Source organism: Protopterus annectens, chromosome 4.part1 (assembly GCF_019279795.1).
Source record: "Protopterus annectens isolate FY-2018-M chromosome 4.part1, PAN1.0, whole genome shotgun sequence".
NCBI lineage: Eukaryota > Metazoa > Chordata > Ceratodontiformes > Protopteridae > Protopterus > Protopterus annectens.
In genome coordinates, this window is record NC_056734.1 from 235,240,599 (window position 1) to 235,267,788 (window position 27,190).

General features: G+C 36.4%; 1 protein-coding gene across 2 annotated transcripts in view; it reads right to left on the reverse strand.

Moving 5' to 3' along the window:
- The window catches only part of LOC122800825 (procollagen-lysine,2-oxoglutarate 5-dioxygenase 2-like), an 816,734-nt gene that overhangs the window by 327,902 nt on the left and 461,642 nt on the right, over nucleotides 1-27,190 (reverse strand). For both annotated transcript variants that reach the window (XM_044070112.1, XM_044070111.1), the window contains exon 8: nucleotides 20,927-21,028. In XM_044070112.1, the coding sequence (XP_043926047.1) occupies nucleotides 20,927-21,028 (102 nt within the window). The remainder of the gene's footprint in view (nucleotides 1-20,926; nucleotides 21,029-27,190) is intronic.

Sequence of the window (27,190 nt, forward strand, 5' to 3'; positions counted from 1 at the left end):
AGGCAGACAGAAGGGTTTTCCTTTGTTTAGAGTACATGCCTTGGACCACCAAAGGAATTCCTTTTGAAGACATGGCAGGACAGAGATCTGCATGTCTAAACTCTAATGAAGTCTATTGACGAAAGCGCTTGACCTAGGAGTACTGTTTGTGGATTTGTGGCTTTGTGTGTTTTATTAAAACATTTTTTTCACTACAGTTGGCATGGTTGTAGGATATTGGCTGCAGAGTGGTTTTCTTTAGTTAAACTGTGGCAATGCCGAGACCATACACTTTTTAGGTACCACTGTATATTCCTCATATGTAGTCTTGCATATGGTACGAGAAGGATGCAGGAGGCCATGTAACCCAAAGCCTGCAGGAATCTCCTTGCAGATAGCTGAGTTAATGTTGCCAAGGTTTTGAAAGTTGAAGCCAGCTGTAATTGTTTTTCGTATGTCAGAAATGCCATCTGGGTTGTTGTATTTAGAGCAGCGCCCAGAAAAATTATCTGTTGTGAGGGTGTCAAATTTGACTTTTTTATGTTTACAGTGAATCCCAGGAACTTGACAAGATTTTGAACAAACTCCAGATGCTGGAGTAAGACATCCTTGCTGTCTGCCTGAATAAGACAGTCGTCCAGATAAGGGTAAATTTGAATTCCCTTGAGTCTGCAATAAGCTACTACTGGAGCCAGGCATTTGGTGAAGACCCTGGGTGCAGTAGACAATCCAAAGGGCAGCGCAGAGAATTGATAGTGCCTCGATCCGGCCTTGAACCTGAAGTATTTTCTGCATTCCTGCCTGATGGGAATGTGTAAATATGCCTCCTTTAAATCCAAAGTTACCATCCATGCATTTTTAGTCAGCATTGGAAGTAGCTGCTGTAGAGTAAGCATCTTGAATTTTGGTACCTCGAGAAAAGTGTTCAAGACTGACAGATCCAGAATGGGTCTCCATGAATTTTGCTTCCTGGGGACTAGAAAGAGCCTTGAGTAAAAACCTTGTCCGATCTCTGAAAGTGGAACTAGTTCTATGGCTTTCATAGCCAGGAGAGCTTTCACCTGGTTTAAGGCCTCTAACCATTGATGTTTTGGAAGATCTGGCCATCCGCTTGGTCTTGGTAGGGTATGAAAATGGAATTTGTAACCACTTGAAACCACATCCAGAACCCACTTGTCTTGGGTTATATGAGTCCAATTTAGGTGAAAAAGAGAAAGTTTTCCTCCGAGAGGGGCTTCCAGGCAAGAAGTTCCTGCAGCCCAGCAGAGGGAGTCATTGAGTCTGTTTTCTATGAGCTTGCAACCTGTCCTCTCCTCCCCTAGGGGTGGAAGCAGTCCACTGTCTTGGTCTATAATAGGCTTGTGTTTGAGGCCTTCCTCGGGAGCGTCTGTATCTACCCCTCTGAGGCCTGTCTGAATTGGAAAAGGACCAATTTTTTGTAGGCCAATTCCTACTAAATCTGCGTGGCTGTACTTTAAGAAATCCTTAACTGTTTGCATGGATTTTGCCTTGTCCTCCATCTTCTTTATCACCTCTTCAGCTTTAGATCCAAACAAAACATTATGCTGAACAGGAGCATCCAATAATTTAGCTTTTACTTGATCTGGCAAATTTTGTTCCTTTAACCATGCATGCCTTCTAATGACTGTGCCAGAGACAGCAGCCCTACAAGAAGCCTCCAAGGCATCAAATCCACAGTGTAAACCATGCTTCCCAACTTGTTCAGTGGTATGCATTAAGTCATGTAATTCCTTATCATCTGCACAGGCAGAAATGGAAGTAAGCTTTTGTTTTAAAACAGACAGGAGAAATTGCTGGTATTTCTGCATATGAAACTAACAGTTTAAAGCCCTAATAGATAAAGTAGCAGAAGTGTACACTTTTTTGCCCCATCTTTCTAAAGATCTGGAATCCTTCTCAGTGGGAATGGGGTTTTTAGCAGAAGCGGCCTTAACTTCCTTAGGACCGTGAGAAATGGTTTCAGGGTCAGCAGTAGGATTCTTGTATAAAAACTGGTGGGAATCAGGAACCCTATAATATCTGTCTGGCTTAACAGGAGCTGGAGGAAAAGAGTCAGAAGTTAAGTTAGCCTCCGAAAAAGCATCATCCACAATATCCAAAATAGGAGGAATAGCCAGGGGTCTATGTTGGGGAAGAAGAAGAAAATCCCTTAGTCTTTTCTTAGATTCCGAGTACTCCTGTGCTTCACAGTGAAAATGTTCCCTCATTTCATGCAAAGTTTCCTCAAAAGAGAAATCCTCAGGGGGAGAAGCTGAAGGAATGGATTCCTTAGCATCAGAATCCTCATAAGGAGGGAAAGACTATTCCTGGTCAGAAGAAGAAACTGAAAAAACAGAAGCCTGATCAGAGGAGTCATAATAAACTTCCTGCCTTGGCCTTTTATCTGGAGGGGGATGTGAACCCCTAATCATAGTAAGTAAGTCCTCCGCCATCTTAAGTAACTGTTTCTGAGACTTGGGTGCCGATTAGAAGAGGCATGGGCTGCAGTCTTTGATTTGGAAGGAGTCTTTGCCTTTGTCTTTGGCTTTGACTTTATTAGAAGCTGAGTAGGCCTGAAAACCCCTTTGGAAGCCGGTACCTGCACAGCGGCTCCGGACCCATCCGAAGGAGCATTGTCCAAAGGTCCTGCAACAGAAATATTCAAAGGCCTAGTTGGCTCCTCGTGGGAGTCCATTTCGGCCATCGGTTCTGAAATGGCCGACGACAGGGGCTGCAAAAGCGCCTCACTGATGACGGCTGAACCTGAAGCTGGCTCTGCTTGTACAACATCGTCTGATTTGGACCTCGGAGGCCTGTCTTTATCCTTGCGTCGTTTGTGAACTCCGGTAGCTGGAACCGTATCCGATGACATTTTATAATTAAAACGCCTACCGAAGTAATGAAATGCAAAATCGCATCTTCGCTTAATTGCACGCTGATTGAATCTAGCACAAAACCGACAACTAGCTACGTCGTGGTCAGGGCCTAAGCAAGGAATACAGTAAGAATGAAAATCCTTATGAGGTATTTGCTTCCCAAATGAAATACAATTATTAACTTTTTCTGACATCGGACTGGAGCAAGAAAAGTTTCAATGGGGTACTTAGCTTTGAGTAGGAGAAGAAAGTCTTCGGACTGAAGTTTATAAAAATTGTCAGGAGTCAGCCGACCGGCACTTGCGAACTGCTATCACCGCACGGCAAGAAAGACTGGAGAACATGGCGTCGGCTGTCAGCTTTGTACTCCTGATGCTCTGACGTCAGGGAGCATGGCTGAACAGCCGACGCCGGACCCAGACTTTGGGATTCTGGCCAACCGAGGACTGCCTGTCGGCAGGGGAGAACCCTACAGTCATGATTGCAACAGTGAAACACGATGAACATCCAGAGATCATTAAGCATTTTTGTCTTGACTATCCAACTCACAGCACTGTCTTGCTCATATGTAAGTTATCTTAGACTTGTGTTTTCTTTTAGAAATAGCTATAAACTAGAAAGATTAGAGTAAGTGTTTTGCTGTGATGTCAGAACTGTACTACTGAATTATTTTAAGTATTTCTCTGTGATCTCTGAACTCTTGACTGGCACTGTGTAGTAAGCAGTATTAGCTTGTGATTTTATTATTTATTATTAAATATTTTAAAACCTTTCAACTGTGGCTGCTTTGTGCAGAGATATGTTAAGCTCTAAGAGTACATTGCATGTATATAAGGATTGTGTACCAAATTACTCTAATAAGCCTTGACTGTTTAGTCATACTACCAATTGGATAATAATATTGCACAGTAATAATTGGACACCCTTTTAAGGGCCTTTGAGTAGCTGATATTATTAGCTGGGTGGTGGCAGGATTTCTACCATATAGTCTGGGTAAAAGGGGCACAGCTGGAGAACCTGTGCCTGCCTTTCCAAGTGTCTGTGTGGTTGTATAAACTCTTATCTCAAAGCGTGCATGTTTGTCAGCTACTTGGGCAGGGACACGAAGCACTGGTTGGACAAAAAGGATGGTGGAGATTTTAGCTTGCCCAGCTGGCTGAGATTTGGACCCTATAGCTGTGCCAGTGGGGAGTCTTATTGGGACCTGGAGAACAAGAGAGCGACCAGCCCCAGACTGACTGTCATCTCTGTGTGCTCTTAAGAGAAATTGCAATTTACTGTGTGTATTTGTTATCCTTTCCTCATATATGAGACACTCTCTCTGGGGTTAGTGGTGAGGATTGAGGCTCCTTGATTGCTGGGCCAGGGTACGGGCGTCACACTGACATTCATTGCTCATCAGACATACACAAAAAATGTTACTTTAAAAATCCTGAAAAAACATCCAAGATCAATTAGTTTGCATTCCAAATCTGAGATCCCTGACAAAGACAAGAGTTAAAAAGGTATGGAATGGACTCCATTGAATGTGACCAAGTCAAAGGAGTAGAATGTTTCAACTGAGGGAATTGTTAATTTCTCTGTCCACAGATATGTTGCAGTTTAAGAGAGCTGTACTGAAGATGAAAATGGCAAATCAGATGTCCAACACTGGCCGTTATAAATGATAGGAGGAAACTACTATATCTGTACCCCAAGCATGAAAGCAAAAACTAAACAAATTTCAATAGTAGTTCAAGAACTTATAATAGCCTTTCTGCCAGTTGGCTTCCTTTTTTGTAAAGAATAAGAGATGATGAAATACATAAACTCTAGAGTACTGATAGCACAAAATAATTCCCTCCACCAGGAAAAAAAGACAGCCAGCAAAAAATTTGTAATGGTACCTGCTGTCTTATATTAAAATGTGTGCATCCACTCCAGGAACTGTAAGTGAGGAACGCATGAAATCAGTGATGGCTTTGTTGGTGTAACGCCTGTGGATTCCAAGATAGGAAAATAATGTTGTCAGACTCTAAATAAACTAAATGCTGCCCTTGCGATGTGTACTGAATTCTGGCTGTGGCATTTCAAAAAGTATTACTAGAAACTGCATGCATTTTATGTATTGTGGTGGCTTACAAACCTCAGTTCATGGTAGAGGGGATAAAATTATGTATCATTGGTGAGATAATACTGCTCAGTCCAATCTTCTGTTTCCTGGCAGTGACGTCACTTTCAAGCATTTCACAACAGTAAGTTGACATGCACTAAATGAATAAGAGATTCGGCAAATGAAATCATCAGAATAATGTTATGTAGTATTATTATTTTTTTTTGTTAGGGGAAGACCATGCATTACGCATCAACTGTTTTAATGGTGATGATTTGGATTACCTTAACTTTTTACATTTTTTTTTTTAAACTGGAACTCAGCATCATTCTATAACTAAGAGGTGTACAGATGGTAATCATATAAGTACCCAATCTCATATTAACTGTAATGCTCACAGTCTGGTAATAGCAAAGATTCCAATATCGATGTTAATTCAGCATAGGAGTTAAGTGCTGTACCATGAAAGGGACCGACTCTGATCTAAGAAGATGACGTACATTTCCCTGCAAGCTCTTAAAATACCCAAAGTGCCTGAGAAGATACATAAGCATAACTTTCAGTGGTATATTGATCATGTGATTGCTGCCTAACAATATAATGAAATCTAAATGGAACTTTGGTCAATAAATATTTTTTGCAAATGTTGTCCCTCTGCCTCCTGTGGCACAGCCATTAACTCCAATGCCATAATTTTTCCATTAATTTCCCCTTACTCTGGTATGCAAGGACAATGTGAGTGGAAATAGCTCTCAGGAACAGAAGCCATCATCCATCAGGGATTAGGAAATTCTGTATTCTCCTAACTCCCTCACTGTCTAGGCCTACAGACTGCATTATTAGCTATTCCTCATGCTTGATGTACAAAGCTAGAGTGTCCTGTATTCCTTGCCTAGATTCATATCCCTGAATCCAGCTTTTCATGCATGGAGTGCACATCTGTGGCCTTCTCTAGAGGGTGTCCTTGCAATAGAACCTGTACCAAACCCTCTCTGTAGAATAGCTGAACTGGCATTCATCACCCAACTCCAATTCCTCCTTGGCTAGTTTCCCTGAATCCAGCTTTTCATGCATGGAGTGCACATCTGTGGCCTTCTCTAGAGGGTGTCCTTGCAATAGAACCTGCACCAAACCCTCTCTGTAGAATAGCTGAACTGGCGTTTATCACCCAACTCCAATTCCTCCTTGGCTAGTTTCTCAAGCTAACTGAACTTGGATGAACTGGGGTAGAGTTTAGAGATCATACTCCTATGTCAAGGATTCAGAGCACTTTGATCTCTAAATTATAAATTTGCACCTGGCAAATTGTATTTTTTTGCCATAAATAAGTACCAAAAGTTGAAATAAAGATTCCTTCCATGGCTGCAACCTTAATCACTACTTGTCCTATAACATGATCTTAAGACATAGTTGTTTTAGCTATCCATGTCTCACAGTCTCCCTGCAGTGAGAAATATGGTTGTGGTAATACACAAGTGCTTGTAGTAATTTGTCACTTTAAAATGTTCTCGCTTGTAAATGCCAAGAGAACCACACAGACTGACAAGAATGTTTTCTTTTTTACATCATTCTGCATATATTTGGTCTGTATAGTGTTCAAGCTACATCCAAGGGAAACAAACATTGTCCATTTTTCCATAAGGAAAACGCCCTACTATTTGATGCGGTTTTGGATAAAAAAATTAAGAGAAATCCCAAAGCGTTAAGTAAACCGAGTGAACTTTGGGGTGAAGATGATTCTATTGTTTTGGCAACTCACACTCTGTAATTACCATAGCAAAATACAGGTTTGGATTATAAAGTTCTTAACAAATGTCCAGTGAGTCTGTGACAGTGAATGACTCAGTAATGCAAAAAACAAAATGAGGCTTTGGTAATGGCAAAACAATTTTCTGTACACATTTACATATTCCATCTCTGCAAAACAAACATATCATTCAGTCTCACATAATAATGGCTTAAATTACTTAATTTAGCAATAGCCTGTACAGTTCCAAGAGTAAATCAAAGGTTACCTGTGCCTCTCATGTTTTAACTATCAGAGAAAATCCCATAGCTGTATACCTCTCTGCAACAGATATACGTAGATTTACTTACATATGATCATGGATCATTGCTATTATGCAAAAAAATACCTGTCTATGGGGATCTAATTCAGAAGCTCAAAGTTTCAAAACATCGAACTTCAAAAGGCCAAGGCCATAAGATCAAAGTTTTGAAACTCTGAAAATGTAATAAAAAAATAAAAAACAAACATTTTTTTTTACTTTTTTGCAGGGGGGGGGCAAGCCTTCCCTGCACCACACACACCCCCTGCTAAATAAATATACCAACTCCGAGACTGTACTACAGTGAGGAAAACGGTACATTTCCTGTTCCACACTGTACAGTGATCGCCATTCAAAGCATTCGAAGTTTCAAAACATCGATCTTATGGCCTCGGCCTAGCTTCTGAAGGGGATATATATATATATATATATATATATATATATATATATATATATATATATATATATATATATAGATAGATAGATATATATGTGTGTGTGTGTGTGTGTGTGTGTGTGTGTGTTCACATATATACATACACACTTGCACTTTTTCCCTAACCTTTATCAATAATTCCATTGTTAATATGAACTTCTGTTTGAGTAGTTTATTCTAAATTACTCATGGGTTGTGCATTTCTCTGAATGCTATTAATATATAACATTGAACTTAGTCTTAATCGGGGGTTGTACACAGGGGTGGGGGGTATTCTTTGTGTGGCTTACACCATCAAAGTACATTCATATTACAATTTTTAATATTTTCTAAAGTATTCTGTAGGGAAGGCAGCATACAGAAATGCATTCATTTTATGTCAGTGTTTTTTATTTAATAAGGAAAAAATGTGCTTGCTTATATGTTTGTACAATGTTGAGAATTTATTTGCTGGAAGTCTGATAATGTCAGTTACCAAAGTTAATTTCAACTTCTGTAGTTACATTGTCATTTTGTTTGGACAATTAAACTTTATCTGTAGTTGTGTACTCACTGTTTGTTACATAGATACATGTGCTTGCAGGTTTAATTGTTCAGCTTATAAACTACTGATCCGTGTGCAGCTTGATTGTCACAACCCCACTTTGATAGTTTCTACTTCTCATACAAATATTAATAGTATTTTTGAAGAATGACAATAACTACTGTTTCATATTATAAGGGGAATTAAATTCTATAATCATAGAAGGTGTTGTGTAATGTATCTTTCATGGTATTTTCTATCAGTGATATTTGTTTTTTGTAAAAGCTTTCCCATCCTGTGTTAGCACCTCCAAGTTTTACATTCTATGCGTAGATTTTCAAAAACTCATAAATTCGATAAAATCTTGGAAGATGATGTATAAAGTATCCATAGTGATGTTTTATATTAATGACATCTGTTTTTTTTGTAAAAGTTTTCCCATCTGGTGTTAGCACCACTAAGTTGTACATTCCAGACATGGCATTTCATAAAAGGCTCAGACAGTATTGTTCACCAGGCAAATACACTTTTACAAACAGAATATAATGACAGTTCCTGTAGCCTTTTTGAATACCAAGTTTTTAAAACCTTTGTTTTTTCTAGAAAGGGATCGTGCTATCTTTTCAAGTTTTTCAGGTAACTTGTGGTAAGTCTATGAAAACATAGCACTGTATGAAATTATGGGTTGCATGAGTGGGATATAAGGTGGTACAATAGCCTTCCAGGGTTAGTAGACATGCCTTTTAAAAATAGATGGTCTGCAGCATGTGGTTTTCCAACTTTTGGTACCCACACACTGGGTGACATCCGAATTGCTATCTACCATTGCAACTAGATCTTCAATGATGATGTCAATTGTTATGATTTGGCAATTTATTTTGTAATCATAATTAATGTGTTCTTTGTGAGCTATTATGATACTACATTTAGTGTCATTAAAGATGAGGTGACTGCTACTGCACCAGCTGCACATTTTTTTGCTTGACACTGAGGGGAACTTTGAATTATTTTACATAAATAATTATGTTACGGAGTTTGCAGTCGGTATTATATTTAGTTACTAAAAACATTTCTTACTTTTATATTTGAGAAGAATGTCCCAAACTTGGCCCAAAGGAGCCCTTTCATACAGCACTGTAACCCCCAACACAACCAGTAAAGACTGGTACATCATGTTTAACTTGTCAGCTACCCCCTTGTGTGGAATAGAGTCGAAAGGGTTAGCAAGGTGAGATTAAACAGTATGAACTGCTAGTAGTTCATTAAGTGCAGTTGTTACTTCTTCAGAGAATGCCACGAGATTCAAACGGCAAGCTCTTCCCTTAATAAAGGAGCATTGTTTCACATCCTAATAAAGACTTCAGAGGAGCTCCATTAAGGTTCTGTCCATGATTTTGCATAGAGTACTGATATCAATTGTCTCAGGTTTGACCACCACTTCACTTTGTGAACTACTACTTTTACAATCTCTTGACATTGATCCAGGATCTGCATGTAAGTTAACATTTTTGTTAATCATGATATAAGGTTCATAGGTAAATACTAAGATATCAGTCTGCAAGCTATTATAAGCCTAGCCAATAACCAGAAGTGAGACTTAAACCTTGTACCCTGAAAATGAGAGGTAAAACCTTAACCATTATATCAACCCCTTCCATTTAAAAGGGTAATGCAATTTAGATCATAGACAAGCTGACCTTGTGGGCCATTTTAAGCCTAGTCAATTTTACTTTCAAAGCTAAGAATCAAGCCTTATACCTTGTGTTAGTGAGACAAACATCTAAACCTGCATACCAAACCTCAGCAATGTCTGTTATACACCACTTCTAAATAGATATCTGAAAGGCATATTACGAATTATATGGAAATATATATATATATATATATATATATATATATATATATATATATATATATATATATATATATATATATATATATTTCCTTAAAATCAGGCTAATCTTTTTGTTACTTTAAGAACAAACATCTTTTCTATCTAGCTGATTCTTGCAATTGTGACAGCTTCTAACTTCCCCATAACTTCTCTCACAATACCACTTGCTTTCTTTCTGTTCACTTCCCTCAATACCTCATTTTGTTACTCAGTCACTTCCCGTCAATAGCACCTGAATCTTTTATTTCATCCTCTCTTCTCCTTCCTCTACTTCTCTCTTCTTCACCTCCAGTCATCTGTAGTTCAGTATACTTACATCTAAGTTTTTAAATTTCCATCAGTTGTTCTCTAAAAGTACTGTTTTAGAAACAGTAGTTTTACATTATTATACCTGAACCCAATTCCTCACTAAATTACGGCATCTCTCTAACCCACAGTGTAGACTCAGGGTCAATTGTGTATATAGCCAAATATATTACATATTTCATTGTGTAATATATTACTCAATTTTGATTTTATAATTTAATTGTTTCATTGTACACCTGTCAGACTGCTATGTATTGTTACATTTATATTTATTTATCATGTTATAAGTTTCAGAAATATCTCAGTTATGTAATATGTGTGCATAAATGCCTTATACTGTTATCTCATTTTGCAGATACATTGATTACATTTTTTCCTGGTACTGGTCATAGCTGGAATTAACTCCATCACTTGATTAACAAATAAATAATACTTAAATCTACAAGCAAACAGATAAATTACCAATGTAACAAGATCCCCTCAGATGGGCTGCAAAACACAATTGAACTCCTGTCACTATAACTCTGGAGTCAAATTTAACAGAAATCAGACATTAAAAAAATTAAATATAATATGTTCTGGACTGTTCTCTTTGTTTTTATATTTTTTAAACTTTAGTCATATTTCAGAGGTACAAACATCGTTAACATACAATAGCCACATAGTGACTTAAATACCACACTCTACTAGTGACAGAAAAAATCCCAGCTGTGATACACTGTGTATACGAGTTTAGGAATGGGTGCATCGGACATGTGAGTATGGGGCTGACACTATCTCATTATCATCACAACTGGACTAGGTTAACTGAACAAAAACACCCAGTTGTAACCTTGTCCAGATTAAAAAAACACAGACGATAAAAAGATTTTTGCACGGACAGCCGCTCTGCTGCACCATCATGTGGAAGACAAACCCCACCACAACCCCAGTTCTATATATACCGACTCAGTGTTCACACAGGCAGGAAGAAGGGAGAAGCTTCCCAAAAGAAAGGAATCATTGCCAGCACACATCTAGAAATCACACTGGTGTGTTTTCCTATGGAAAACAGTAACTTGGAGTTCAGGCTGAATGAGTTAAACTCCAACAAATGGCACCTCATCCATTTTAAACTGAATGACGTATAGAGAAGCCAGACATGGGAATGCATTCCTCCCTAACCCAATTCAAGTGTAACTTGGGTAATTGGATGGGAAACAGGAAATTCATCCCTGGTTTGGCACCTATGTCTCTAATGGACACAGGCAGCCTGTAAATAGTTCATCTCCCAGGCCCCTGCTTGAAAATGTTTCATCTCCCAAGCCCTGCTTACACTTATCAAAGGCACCAGAACTCATCAGAGATTAGGGATGCATGGCTAGGTTTAAAAAGGCCCTTGTGGTTGTTAGCTTAGTAAACACCTATGAATATATGTACCTATATGCACATGCAGCATAACTGGACATGCAGCTGCAGGAATGTGCGCACATATAGTACACTGGATATGTGACTGTGAGAACATATGCAAATACAGTACATCAGACATGTGAGAAGAGGAACATATACAAATGAAGTACATCAGATATGCAAATACAGATACATGTGCAAATACAATAAATCATGCATGCAAGGACAGAAACACATGCATATGCAGTACTTCTGACATATGAGTATGATAACGTGCACATACAGTACTTCTGATATCTGAGTATAACGTGCACTTACAGTACTTGGGATGTAACAGTATGATATCATGTGCACTTACAGTACTTGGGATGTAACAGTATGATATCATGTGCACTTACAGTACTTGGGATATAACAGTATGATATCATGTGCACTTTCAGTACTTGGGATATAACAGTATGATAATGTGCACTTACAGAACTTGGGATGTAACAGTATGATAACAGTATGATAACATGTGCACTTACAGTACTTGGAATATAACAATATGATATCATGTGCACTTACAGTACTTGGGATGTAACAGTATGGTATCATGTGCACTTACAGTACTTGGGATATAACAGTATGATATCATGTGCACTTTCAGTACTTGGGATATAACAGTATGGTATCATGTGCACTTTCAGTACTTGGGATATAACAGTATGATAATGTGCACTTACAGAACTTGGGATGTAACAGTATGATAACAGTATGATAACATGTGCACTTACAGTACTTGGAATATAACAGTATGATATCATGTGCACTTACAGTACTTGGGATGTAACAGTATGATATCATGTGCACTTACAGTACTTGGGATGTAACAGTATGATATCATGTGCACTTACAGTACTTGGGATATAACAGTATGATATCATGTGCACTTACAGAACTTGGGATGTAACAGTATGATATGTGCACTTACATACTTGGAATATAACAGTATGATATCATGTGCACGTACAGTACTTGTGATATAACAGTGTGATAACATGTGCACTTACAGTACTTGGGATGTAACAGTATGATATCATGTGCACTTACAGTACTTGGGATATAACAGTATGGTATCATGTATATATTTCCATAAGAAGAAAACTACTTAATTAAGGTGAGACAAAAAATATAAGAACAGTAAAAGAGATCGAATTACGACTTTAAAAATTGAAATAATCAAGCTGGGCAGATGAATTAAATATATTGTTGCACAAGATCAAGAAAAATGTGAAGAAAATTTATAAAAATATATTGAGCACAATAGGAAGCAAGTTTATAGATACATAAGATATGATAAGAGTAAAGACATACAAACTGATAAACTGTGTGTAGACTCTAAACTTTATTCTAGGACACAACAGATTATAAGTATATTTACAAAATCTTAGGCAAAGCAGTTTGGCTCCACAAAGGGGGTGATAAATTGTCCAGTGATATCCAGGTAACCTTAGATACTAAAATCAGATTAGATTATATGGAAGACGAACTAAATAAACCCGATCCAAATAAAGCACAAAGCGGAGATGGAAGTAATAATAATGAGCTGAGAATATTTCAGCATGAACTTACAGTAACAGTATAGCTGCTATTTATTAGATCATATAAATATGGAGAGATGCCTCATGACTGGAGACATGCACCTGCTAAACTGTATTTATGGGAAGGGGAAGTAGGACAAACCCAGAGTCATACAGACCCATATGTTTACTTTTCATGTGGAAAAATAATGGAAAAGGTTGGATAGATTATTGTCAGAATTGGAAAGGTTGGGACTTGAAATCATATATCAGCATACATTAAAATTTGATCTATTATCACCTGGAACATGATATTCTATAAAAATATAATAGCTATGAATGAAAAAGTGTGCTCTGATGTAATTTATATAGACTTAACTTAAGCATTTGATAGGGTTATACAGAAAACACTAATCAATAAATTAGAACAGCTAGGTATCAATGTACTCTTGATAAAATGGATAGCTGCATGGCTTATAAATGGGACACAACAGGACAGGTGAAATTCTTGGTTACTGTCAGGGTTTCCCACAGGGCTCTATCTTAGACCTATATTTGGTTAGATTGTATCTTTTGGATCTATCTTTTTCATCTGAGGTGTTCTATAGTGAAAATGGTAAACTGATTACATGTGTTGCAGATAGGGTTTGTCTACAAAAAAACTTGACTAAATTGACAATTTCAACACAGGAGAATAATATGCTAATAAATGCATCGAAATCTAAGCCTATGAGATTTGGGAGACATAAAATGAAAGGTGAATAATTAATACAGCTCACAGTGATTGAAACTATAAATTAATTTAAGGGCCTGGGAATATGGGTAGATCCAGTTTTGAGTTTTTTTCTATTAACTGATTGGTTAATGACAGTTAAAGAACAAAGGGTTGTATAAAAAGATTTATAAAGTCTAGGAAATCAGAAATGATGACGTCATTGTTTGTCAGTTATATTAGACTCAGACGAGTATAAAATAACAATATGAAAAGCTAAGAAATCAAGCATGAGTAAATAAACTGGAAAAAGTACAGCGGAAATACACCAAGGGCATCCATACATGTGAAATTTATGTTATTTTGAAAAACTAAAATATCTAAATTGTACAGCGTCTCATATAAATATTTAAGAGGAGACCTTATTCAGGTACATAGGGCATTTAGAGACAGCTACCTCTGGGAATGTTTGGAGTTATCAAAATGAAGTACAGAATCATCAGACAGCCTATGCAGAAGATTCTATAGGAATGAGAACAGTACTAGTTGTTTCTCTGAGAAAGTAGCTGATGCATGGGATAGACTATCAAACTGTGTAAAAACCAGGACTAGGTTAGATATTTTTAATAACAGCCTGAACACTTATCATGGGGACAACTGTTTTGGTATATTGCCATGCTAGAAGGGTATTATTGCTTGTGCTTGAAATATGTGTATGTTCTGTATATGACTATGAAAACATGCACATGCAGTATTTTGGACATATGAATATGATAACATGCTGAAATATGTAACTATGGGAACATCTACACATGCAATATATTTTACATGCATTTCTAAATAGTTTCAGTGTACTTTGGACATACGAATATCAGAATGTGCGTATGTAGTATTTTAGACATACGAGTATGACAACATGTGCACACCCAGTGCTTCAGACATGTGAATATGACAACATGTGTGCATGCAGCACTTTGGACATATGAATATGATAACATGTGCAGAAGCAATACTTCAAACATATTAGTATGCCAATGTGCACATGCAGTATATCAGCACTATGAGTATGTCAAGATGTGTGCATGTAATATTTCAGACATATGAGTATAATAAATGAGCACATGAAGCATATCAGCACTATGAGTATGTCAAGATGTGTGCATGTAATATTTCAGACATATGAGTATAATAAATGTGCACATGCAGCATATCAGCACTATGAGTATGTCAAGATGTGTGCATGTAATATTTCAGACATATGAGTATAATAAATGTGCACATGCAGCATATCAGCACTATGAGTATGTCAAGATGTGTGCATGTAATATTTCAGACATATGAGTATAATAAATGTGCACATGCAGCATATCAGCACTATGAGTATGTCAAGATGTGTGCATGTAATATTTCAGACATATGAGTATAATAAATGTGCACATGCAGTATATCAGCACTATGAGTATGTCAAGATGTGTTCATGTAATATTTCAGCCATATGAGTATAATAAATGTGCACATGCAGCATATCAGCACTATGAGTATGTCAAGATGTGTGCATGTGATATTTCAGACATATGAGTATAATAAATGAGCACATGCAGCATTTGGACATAAGAGTATGACAATGTATACGTGCAGTACTTCTTACACAAAAATACTATATGCACATGCACTACTTTTGACATACAAATATAATAATCTGCTTTTACAATTCTTTGGACATAATATTTAATAATATGTTCAAATATGTGACTATGGGAATGTGTACATATGCAGTACATCAGCCATGCATTTCTGCAGTAGTTTCACTGTACATCTGCATAACTACAAAGAAGTACTTGTATGCAGTAGACTTCAGAAATGTTTTAAACAATGTAGATGTTTATAAAAGCAATGATCACATCTGGCTTGCTGATCATGCTGATTTATCTAACTTTAGCAATGATTAGCCAATGGGCTTCCTAGATGGGGCAAAACCTGCCTAACCAGTACACCTAATGTGATTCCTGCTATGCTTCACAGCTCTCTTATCGTACCAGATGTCTCACAACTGATTAGCTTTAGTTAATTCTGCTACTACCAACCAGTACACCATATGTGAATCCTGCTATACTTCACATCTGTTTTATCATACCAGATATCTTACAACTAATTCTCTTTAGTTACTTCTGCTACTACCAACCAGTACACCTAATGTAATTCCACTATGCTTCACAACTGTCTTATCATACCAGATGTCTTACAACTGATTAGCTTTAATTACTTCTGATACTACCAACCAGTACACCTAATGTGATTCCTGCTATACTTCACAGCTGTCTTATCATACCAGATGTCTTACAACTGATTAGCTTTAATTACTTCTGATACTACCAACCAGTACACCTAATGTGATTCCTGCTATACTTCACAGCTGTCTTATCATACCAGATGTCTTACAACTGATTAGCTTTAATTACTTCTGATACTACCAACCAGTACACCTAATGTGATTCCTGCTATACTTCACAGCTGTCTTATCATACCAGATGTCTTACAACTGATTAGCTTTAATTACTTCTGATACTACCAACCAGTACACCTAATGTGATTCCTGCTATACTTCACAGCTGTCTTATCATACCAGATGTCTTACAACTGATTAGCTTTAATTACTTCTGATACTACCAACCATTACACCTAATGTGATTCCTGCTATACTTCACAGCTGTCTTACCATACCAGATGTCTTACAACTGATTGTCTTTAGTTACTTCTGCTACTACCAACTAACTATCCAAAATCAGCTAGGTTAACTTCCCAGCAGAATGTTTCATATGTCCAGCTATTCAAAATCAATGCTTGAAGTACCCATATCAGGAAGTCATTTGCTGAAGAAAGACACCTTCATATTAAATTATGTCTGTTTATGCAATTTTCTCACATCATTTCACATTTAGTTTTGCAATCTTATAAACATAAAGATTCTAAGCAGACATCAGTTACTTCTTGCAAAGACTGAATCATCTCATCTCTGCACTCTCTCCAACTAGAAGACTGGTTGGCATAAGAAATGCAGAGTCTCTTAACATAAGGCATGGAAAACTGCAACAAATGAAGCTAACAGAGCTTATGGCCAAAAACTGTTGAAATTTTACAAAATAATTAAGATCTCAGACTTGAAATAGGTGACATGGACAAATACATTCAAAAACAGAAATGATGGTGATCTTTTGTTTTAAGGCATTTTGTGATCCAGACCTTTTTTCTTAACATTTTAATTTGTAAAATTACATCTGCTTATTATCATGAGCTCAATCAGACTTGAGTCCCAATTAGAAAAGAACAATAATATATTTATATATATTTATATATTCTATCGCTCTTCCACAAACCCATACTCCTCTGAAAGCACAAAAACGGTGTAGTTGTCAGTGTGTGATGTAAGCAGTTAGTCATGCTCCTTCAGACTTTAATTTACAAAACTTCCAATCATAAACAGCTGCTTGTGAATTTTTCTGCTGGTGTTTGCCAGAAACCATGTGTTCACAATAAAAAGAACATTAACTTACACAGTAAAAGCTAAGCAGAGATCAAGCTTTATAAAGACAGGTTAAGATTTTGGTTTCAGTGTTATAAGAAAAGATGCCAAACAATATGTTTATTTTGGTTGTATTTATTTATGTATTCCTTGCCTGTTTACCACAAGACAAGTGTTGATGACTAATTTGTCTCATCATTGCAAAAAGGTGTTTTAGGAACCTAAGACAAAGTGTTTAAAGAACCCCAGAACCAAACTCCACAGTACTCTGCACATGCATTCTGCTTACTCTCAGTCACCTACTCTTTGCCAATCTCTCTCCAGTGACCTAAAGATAATAATACTTAATCCAAATTCCAAATGCCACTCAAAAATACCCTTATTCATCCAAGCCAAATGCTCCTGCTTCGACATGGGACATATCAGCTAACACACCATCCTTGCCTCCTTTGCACATTTCTTCTGCTCTCTCAGAGTTACTGAAGGGTGATCTACCTTAGAAACTAATGTGTATATTTAACACTGCACCCTGCTTGCCGTGTATAATGTACATATACAGTATTTCTGTGCAACTAATATGAACTACTTTGTTACTGCTTTTGTTTCTGCATTTGTTTGTAAAAAGTTTCCGGTTTCAACCATGCTGAGCCTGAAATTGACCAGTAAATAAAAATAAATAAAATAAAATGAGAAAAGACTGTTTTGTTACTTTAAAAGATCACAATTTCACATTGTGCAGAGCTGCAGTAACTACAGAGGGATAAAACTGATTAGTCACACCTTGAAGTTATGGGAAAGAGTAGTGGAAGCAAGGTTAAGAAGGGAGGTGATGATTAGTGATCAGCAGTATGGTTTCATGCCAGGAAAGAGCACTACAGATGCAATGTTTGCTCTGAGAGTGTTGATGGAGAAATACAGAGAAGGTCAGAAGGAGTTGCATTGTGTCTTTGTAGACTTGGAGAAAGCATATGACAGGGTGCCTAGAGAAGAGTTGTGGTATTGTATGAGGAAGTCGGGAGTGGCAGAGAAGTACGTAAGAGTGGTTTAAGGTGGAGGTGGGATTACATCAAGGATCAGCTCTGAGTCCTTTCTTATTTGCAGTGGTGATGGACAGGTTGACAGATGAGATCAGACAGGAGGCCCCGTGGACTATGATGTTTGCAGATGACATTGTGATCTGTAGTGAGAGTAGGAATCAGGTTGAGGAGACTCTGGAGAGGTGGAGATATGCTCTAGAGAGCAGAGGAATGAGGGTCAGCAGGGCTAAGACAGAATATATGTGTGTAAATGAGAGGGAGGGTAGAGGAATGGTGAGGATGCAGGGAGTAGAGTTGGTAAAGGTGGACGAGTTTAAGTACTTGGGATCAACAGTTCAGAGTAATGGTGAATGTGGAAGAGAGGTGAAGAAGAGAGTACAGGCAGGGTGGAATGGGTGGAGAAGAGTGTCAGGAGTGATTTGTGACAGACGGGTATCAGTAAGAGTGAAAGGGAAGGTCTACAAGAGTGTAGTGAGACCAGCTATGTTATATGGGTTGGAGACAGTGGCATTGACAAAAAGGCAGGAGTCGGAGCTGGATGTGGCAGAGTTAAAGATGTTAAGATTTGCAATCGGTGTGACTAGGATGGATAGGATTAGGAATCGGTATATTAGAGGGTCAGCTCATGTTGGACAGTTTGGAGACAAAGCAAGAGAGACGAGACTGCGTTGGTTTGGACATGTGCTGAGGAGGTATGATGGGTATATTGGGAAAAAGATGCTAAGGATGGAGCTGCCAGGTAAGAGGAATAGAGGAAGGCCTAAGATAAGGTTTATGGACGTGGTGAGAGAGGACATGCAGGCGGTTGGTGTGACAGAGCAAGATGCAGAGGATAGGAAGAAATGGAAAGAGATGATCCGCTGTGGCGACCTCTAACGGGAAAAGCCGAAAGAGAATGATGATGAATGATGATGTGAAACAAAAACAGAAAAAAGAAAGAAAGAAAGAAAAAAAACAGAAACAAGCTCAAAGAAGATGAAACCATTATGTGAAGTTGCAGAGCAATTTCATTAGAGGCTGTTAGAAAAAGGAATGTCTAAAATATTGTAGTAAGCAAAACTAATACTAACTGCAGAAATGGCAAAATGTTGAAGGCATATATAACGAGAAATGTTGTGGCAGAGATCCCTCACCTGAAACATATAATTTTGTCTGTGAAACCCATAATATAAGCTCAGGGTGAAGAAGTGATTAGCTAGGTTCAGTAACTATACATACACCCTCAGTGTTCTAAAGAAGACAGACTAAAGGCATTACCTTTACACATATCAGGTGTATGACCTACACTGAGAGAATAGCAAGTCCAGACAATAGGCCAAAGATATGATAACCTAAATTGTTAGCTATGATACAGGGGATAACAGTCTTTTCTTAGCAGAGAACAGTTTGAAATTGACTTGCTTACTCCTTCTAGAGAGAGATAAGTGATTGCCCAGGGCTACAGTTCACCACTTTAATTATTCCATCTTTTTCTAATATTGTGTGATCATGAAGCTTGTATAAATAAGACTGCATGGGGGTGGGTGGTATTTGCTTCCCCCTGATGGTGCAACAACACTTATTCTGAGCTGCTGTATTACTTGTTCATCAAGACTGGGAGTACTTTTATCCTAACTGCAGGAATTCTTCAGACATTAAATTTCAAATATAATCACATGCTTACAACATAGCAGCAATGCACAATTATTACATTAGAACTATATATAGATATAGATACATCTATAGGGAGAGAGAGACAGATGCACATAGCACAGGTCTGCTGTATGTGCCACTGGAATGACATTCTAATTCCCTAAAAAACAATTACTAAGAAATATTAGAAGACAAGAAACCCAGATGTAGCAACACTGGTTGGCAGTAAAAAAAACTCCTTTCTGAAATAGTTAAAGCACTACATGTCTAGAATCATCAAGTGATTCGTATAATTTTCAAAGAATTATAGGTAGGATAGGCTGCAGAAAGAATGTCTGCAGGTCATAAACTGAGCACTAACAAACCCAATACTTTTATTTACATTTTGGTTAATGGGGTAAAGCACTGATTCCCAGATTGACCAGTTGCAGGCTTAGCCTAGGTAATAGTAAACATACGCAACTTGCATTCCCTTTAGCATTCAAGTGTTCTGAATTTAATAATCTGAGTACAAACGTTCGACAACTCCCATAAAAGTGAAGCAGAAAGTTCGATCAGAAAAGTGTTCTGAATGCCATATACTCAGTCCTCTTATCAGCAATTCTGCAGTGGTGCTATAGACAGATAATGTATTTTCCTTAAATTCTCATGGTCAAAAGTATCCATTGAATTCAGGAATAGTCTTCTGTTCTAATGTACCTGACATAGATCACTGCACAAGGTATATTAGTGATGAAACTCTGAATAAATGTTGAATATAATTTGCAGACAGCTTTTACTTTGAAAGACACAAGGCTTGCATCATGGTATAACATAGAAGGGAAAGCAAATAATGTAAGTCATCACTTTATAAAAGCTAAAAGTAAAATATGAGAAAATGAAAAGCAGCTGTAGTTGAAAAAGCCTGAATCAATACTTACACTTAATGATGACAACTCTAGAGTATCCACTTCACAGATACCACAACCTGTTTCAGGGTTCCATGCATTAGGGATGTAGTTTCCAAAGTAATTCAGTAGAATCTAGTCAAAACAATAAGAAGAACAGGGACAATTATGAAGGTGTGACATTATATTAAGGTGTTACACATATTTCAGGTTTCGTAATTATGAAAACAGAACACGTGTTCATTGTTTTGCAAAGCAAAATGTAAACAAAGCTCATTGCTTATTTTTTTTCTGAAATATTTTTATGAAAATTTTGAAAAAAGAAAAGATTACAATAAACAATAACCTTTAAAACATAATACGATGTAGAAATATGATGGATCATAGTTTTGAAAACAAATAAAATTGTAACTATTTACAATATATACAAAAGCTCATTGTTTATTTAAGGAACTACATTCTGTTTTAGGCATTTCCAAGCATTTTGATCTACCTCATCACAGAACTCTTCATAAAATAATATTATTGGCTAAACTTTGTGATGGTGGGTGCGCTGTCCAGTACCTTTACCCCATATGTGAAATGGATCACTTTTAAATGATTTCACGTGCTTGATAGAAGCATTTACAAACGCAGATATTGTCTACTGCATGTGCCGAGCAGTTGTGACTTTTGGATAGGCACCTATTGTACCTGTGCATCAGAATGCTCAAAGACTTTGATAGAGACATGGCGGTATTTTTAGAACTTGATTTATTAAAACAGATTCTCTAAACCAATGAAGAAGAATGAAAGAATGAGATCTAACATGTGAATGCATGACGACTCAAGTTATCCTTACAGTTTATTATAATTTTTATTTGTAGGTCTTGTTGTATTTCTATTTGCATTTTTCTGTATTTTGTATTTTTGTATGTTTTCATGTGGAGCTTTTCTCCCTGGGCCTCTACTGAAAATGGAAATATATCCAGCTAGACTAGCCCGGTCAACAAATGTAAAATAAATAAAATAAATAAATAAATGCTACTGTAGGGGGAACCTTGCTTCATGAAGAAACTTCATCCATCACTTTGAAAATCACATGGTTAACAGCTTTAATGAGTATCAAACTAGCCTTATAAACATAACTTTAATTTATACTGACACCACAAAAAAGAAAGATAAGATAAGCATTGCTTTCCTTTCCTTTTTATAACATAACATATAACATATAACATATTAATTCTACTCCCTTCCCATATTTCCCACATGTGTTGATGAGCCTGAAATAACACATCTGGGATTCTGACTGTATAATACAACTCCTGCTTCTTCATTCTAACGCCTCTCATGCATCAGGCCTACTACATTTATACCAATGATATTCACATTTGTCACCCTTAGCCAAAACAGACTCTTCTTTACAAAGATATACTTTAAATTTGTTTTTCACTGCCTGTGTTTAAATGCATGTGAATAGTATGCACATTGCATTCACATGTGTAGTTGTCTAGTTTGTTTTGTTTGTTTGCTTGCCTGTTTGTATGTGTTTTTTAGCTTGGTGGATGGAAAATTCCTTGTACCCCTTTCAGCCACATCCTACATGACAGAGCACAAAAAACATATTACAAATTTAGGCAAAGCAGTCAATGTACAGTGAGCACAAGAAACATGCAAGAAATGTATACAGAGCATTCCAAGAGCAATGAAAAATGCATTTAATAATAATAATAACCAAGAGGTATAAGAAATCCTCACTGCCAAAATCTGAAAATTTCTGACTTCCAATAACAAATAGCGCAGGAAGAGATCTCCATTAAGAAAAACTGGATAATTCCCAAACCTCTCATAACATCTCCTTGGACTAAGGTTCCCTTGCTAATTGAGAAATATTTACATTTTGACTCCTCTATGAATTGTGAAAATGTTTCATCATTTTGATACAAGTATTAAGGGATTTTTTTGTTGTTATTGTTGATTTCAGTTTCATACTTATGTTGTAATATTTGGCATGTTTTTACATACTTTATATATGCAAAAAAAAAAAAAAGAAAAAAAATATGCACTTAATAAGTTATTTATATATTCTGTTCATATTAATGTTGTCATGGTAAACATGCTTGAGTCAATTAGATGAGTGCATGTCTACAAACATGCATGCACCTATTTACGTGTTTTCATCTTATAGGTGGGATAGCTTGTTTAGGTTCAAATATTAACATATCAATTGATATACATTTTCAGGCATAACACAGGGACAGAAAGGCAAAAGGCAAGCATCAAACATTGCATGATTAATTAGGTTCAACAAATGAAATGGAAGGACTTATAAATAAAGTTTCTTCATGTGATGCCAAGCATGAGAATAGATACCAGTTATTATAAAGCACTGTGTATCTACTGACAGATGTAAGACAAAGTTGATACTTTGGTGACTGGAGAGTCTTAGAAAAAATACTAAACACCAAGAGAACAGCTCCAGCACCAGAAGGCACTTTATTCCAAAGCAAAGCTTTTGAGTAGAACACCCTACTTCAGTGCTAATACTCCATATTAACAGTATTCACTTTAAATAAGAGCAAGTTTAAAATCATATGATCATAGTCAGCCTATCACACACACTCCCTTCCAATTAAAAAGACAAATACTTAAAATACATAATGTTACACAACTAAAACATCTACATACATATATAAATATATATTTAAAGATTTTGCTGCTGTCTTCTAACCAATACAGGTTTAGTACTTACAGAATTATTCGGACCAGGCTTAGAATCTGCCTGCAGTCTGATAGTCCATTCATAGTCTTTATTTTCCAGTATATTATTTATATTGTCTCCCCTGAGCTCTTTAAAAACTACATCCATAACCCTAAACCTAAAATAATGTTCTTAATCATGATGTGTTTACTTAATGCGTTTGTATCAATTTTCCTACGAATATCGGATTTATGTTCAATGATTCGCTCCTTTAATTTTCTAGTGGTCTTACCCACATAGAATGATGGGCACTTAATACAGGCAACCAAATAGACCACATTTACACTATTACAGTTTGCTAAACAGTAAAACACATTATTTATGGGTTATAGGATGAACAAACAGATTGTTATGTACTAAGATGTCACTACAACAACTACAATTCATGCACTGGACTGTTCCAAGCTTATTCACCGAATTGCATTTCTCTAACGATTTAAAATCCTTGTAACATAACCTCCTTTTTGGATTTTTAAGGTTCCTATATGTAAAGTTAGGCTTATCATCCAGAATTCTTTGCAGTTATGGCATTGTTAACACAATGGCCCGATTTTTATATATTATTTTCTTTACATCTCTAGTTTTTACATTGATGATGTGAAAATTACATTTTGGATGCAGCATTAGAAAAAAAGGAAGACAGGATTAAAACTGGTGTCCATAAGAAGGCTGCGCATGCAAGTCGTTATTTTCATAGACAGGGGATGCATGCAACTCACATTTTTAACAGTATAATGAAAGCGCAATTTATTGCAGTGGTGGTGCTGTGGTAGCGTTGTCGCCTCACAGTTAGATGTTGCATGTTCGATTCTCAGTTAGAGCATCTTCTGTGTGTCAACATGCATGAATGGGCATTCCTTCATTGAAGGTTGTGCGTTAGGCCTGGCAAGCCAGCACATAAAAATATACTGCCAATCATTAGCGGACCGGAGTTCCGCTGTGGCAACCCCTAACTGGGAAAAGCCGAAAGACAGTTTTAACAAAAGCACAATTTAGTAGGGTTAGTAGGCTAAACACAGAAGATAATAAATTTATAGAAAAAATGAAAGAAATGTCTAGTGAATTTGTCAGTAGTGGCTATGATTTGGTACTTATAGAAAAAACATGTGAAGAAGTTTGTAAAGAAAGGACTTGGATAAACAAGCCTATATTCCCAATGGAAAAAGGTACTGAATGTCCAGTAAAAGAGCATGTAAATAAGATAAGGTATACCACTACCTTCAATGTAAAAACTAGAGATGTAAAGAAAATAATATATAAAAATTGGGCCATTTTGTTAACAATGCCAGAACTGCAAAGGATTTTGGATGATAAGCCTAACTTTACATACAGGAACCTTAAAAATCTAAAAAGGAGGTTATGTTACAAGGATTTTAAATCGTTAGAGAAATGCAATTTGGTGAATAAGCTTGGAACAGTCCAGTGCATGAATTGTAGTTGTTGTAGTGACATCTTAGTACATAACAATCTGTTTGTTCATCCTATAACCCATAAATAATGTGTTTTACTGTTTAGCAAACTGTAATAGTGTAAATGTGGTCTATTTGGCTACCTGTGTTAAGTGTCCATCATTCTATGTGGGTAAGACCACTAGAAAATTAAAGGAGTGAATCACTGAACATAAATCCGATATTCGTAGGAAAATTGATACAAAAGCATTAAGTAAACATATCATGATTAGTGGTCAAGAACATTATTTTAGGTTTAGGGTCATGGATGTAGTTTTTAAAGAGGACAGGGGAGACAATATAAATAATATACTGGAGAATAAAGACTATGAATGGCCTATCAGACTGCAGGCAGATTCTAAGCCTGGACTGAATAATTCTGTAAGTATTAAAATTGTATAGGTTAGAAGACAGCAGCAACATCTTCAAATATGTATTTATATGTATGTAGATGTTTTAATTGTGTAACAGTATATCTTTTAAGTATTTGTCTTTTTAATTGGAAAGGGTGTGTGTGTGAAAGGCGACTGTGATCATATGATTTTAAACTTGCTCTTATTTAAAGTGAATACTGTTAATATGGAGTATTAGCACTGAAGAAGGGTGTTCTACTCAAAAGTTTTGCTTTGGAATAAAGTGCCTTCTGGCATTGGAACTGTTGTGTTGGTGTTTAGTATATCTACTGCCAGATACAAGAATTAAGTTATTTAGGTCGGTTCTTTAGAAAAACTTTCTTCTTATTCACTAAAAGAACACCCAGATGACATAATCAAAGTATTTGTTTAGTAACATACATGAAACCACTCCCCTATAAAGTTTGGTGTCACCTGAATACAAACTGCAGTAGTACTACACTTAGAATGAAATGCATGCAGAATGGATTATGCACATAGTACATTCATAAGGACATACTGAATAGCTCCTCGAAAGATAGAGTGGTATGCCATACAAGTGTGGTCTGTTGAACACTGGCAACTTTTCCATGTGAATGCTGTGTTGTTCATACTTATTATTACTGTATTTGACATGAGTTCAGTAAACTGATTTCTTGTTTGTGGTTTAGTAATAAATAAATTAGTCACGTGTCAGTTTGGAGTGGTTATTTGAGTCTGGAGAGGAAAAAGTGTTCATGAACAAAACAGAAAGAAAGAACAGCATGTTTAATGAACATAAATAAAAATCATGTTGACTAGTACAACTTCCAGTTTAAAACAATTGCATTAATTATGCATTCCAGAATGTGTTAGCTAATTTGCATAATTTACTGCCACACAAAATAGTTCTCATGCTATCATAACTTTTAATACCTCACGGAACTTCCAAACAAATTAAAATAGCAGTAAAAAGGCAAAACAATAAAAAACAAATGGTTAAAAACACAAAATGACTTTATTACATAAAATTCCAACTGGATGGATTTTTATGTAATAAAGTCATTTTGTGTTTTTAGCTGTTCGTTTTTAGTATCATAACTTTTAAAGTTTACTTAATAATAAACAAATTATACTTAGCACCTAAGTAAAATGCTGTCTTAATACAAAATCTGTCCTGTAACATTGTACCACAAGAAACAGTAACTGGTTTATTTCTGAGTTTGGCTGCAGTAAAGGTGTTGCTATTCCCCAGTTACAGTTTTTTTTATGTGTGATCCAAGCCAGAGTTACTTTCCTTGAACACTAATTAATTATAACTACTTTCAGAGAAGTAACAGTCCAGTAACTGCAGCATTACACACAGAAAACCAGTAAGTGTTCCTTGTAACAATAAGCTACTCATGTCCACATCTGACACCTCATAAGAGTCAGGCACTGCTTTCATTAAACCTGCATTGGCTTATTTAAAATATTTATACACTATTTGTAAAATAAATTATTTTTGTAGAGACAAATGAGCTGTTTCATGCCAAAACACCATTAAAACCACAAAAACATCACAATGTTGAAAGGGTGCTTCTTACTTTCTTAATTAAACATGAAGAGAAATAACAGTCCTCCCTTTATAATCCAAACAGTTCTGTATCAGTAATTGAAAAAAGTAAAAGCACAAAGAATATTTTTAGATTTAATACAGTGTATCATACTATAGCAAGCTCACAAAAATGGCAATTTT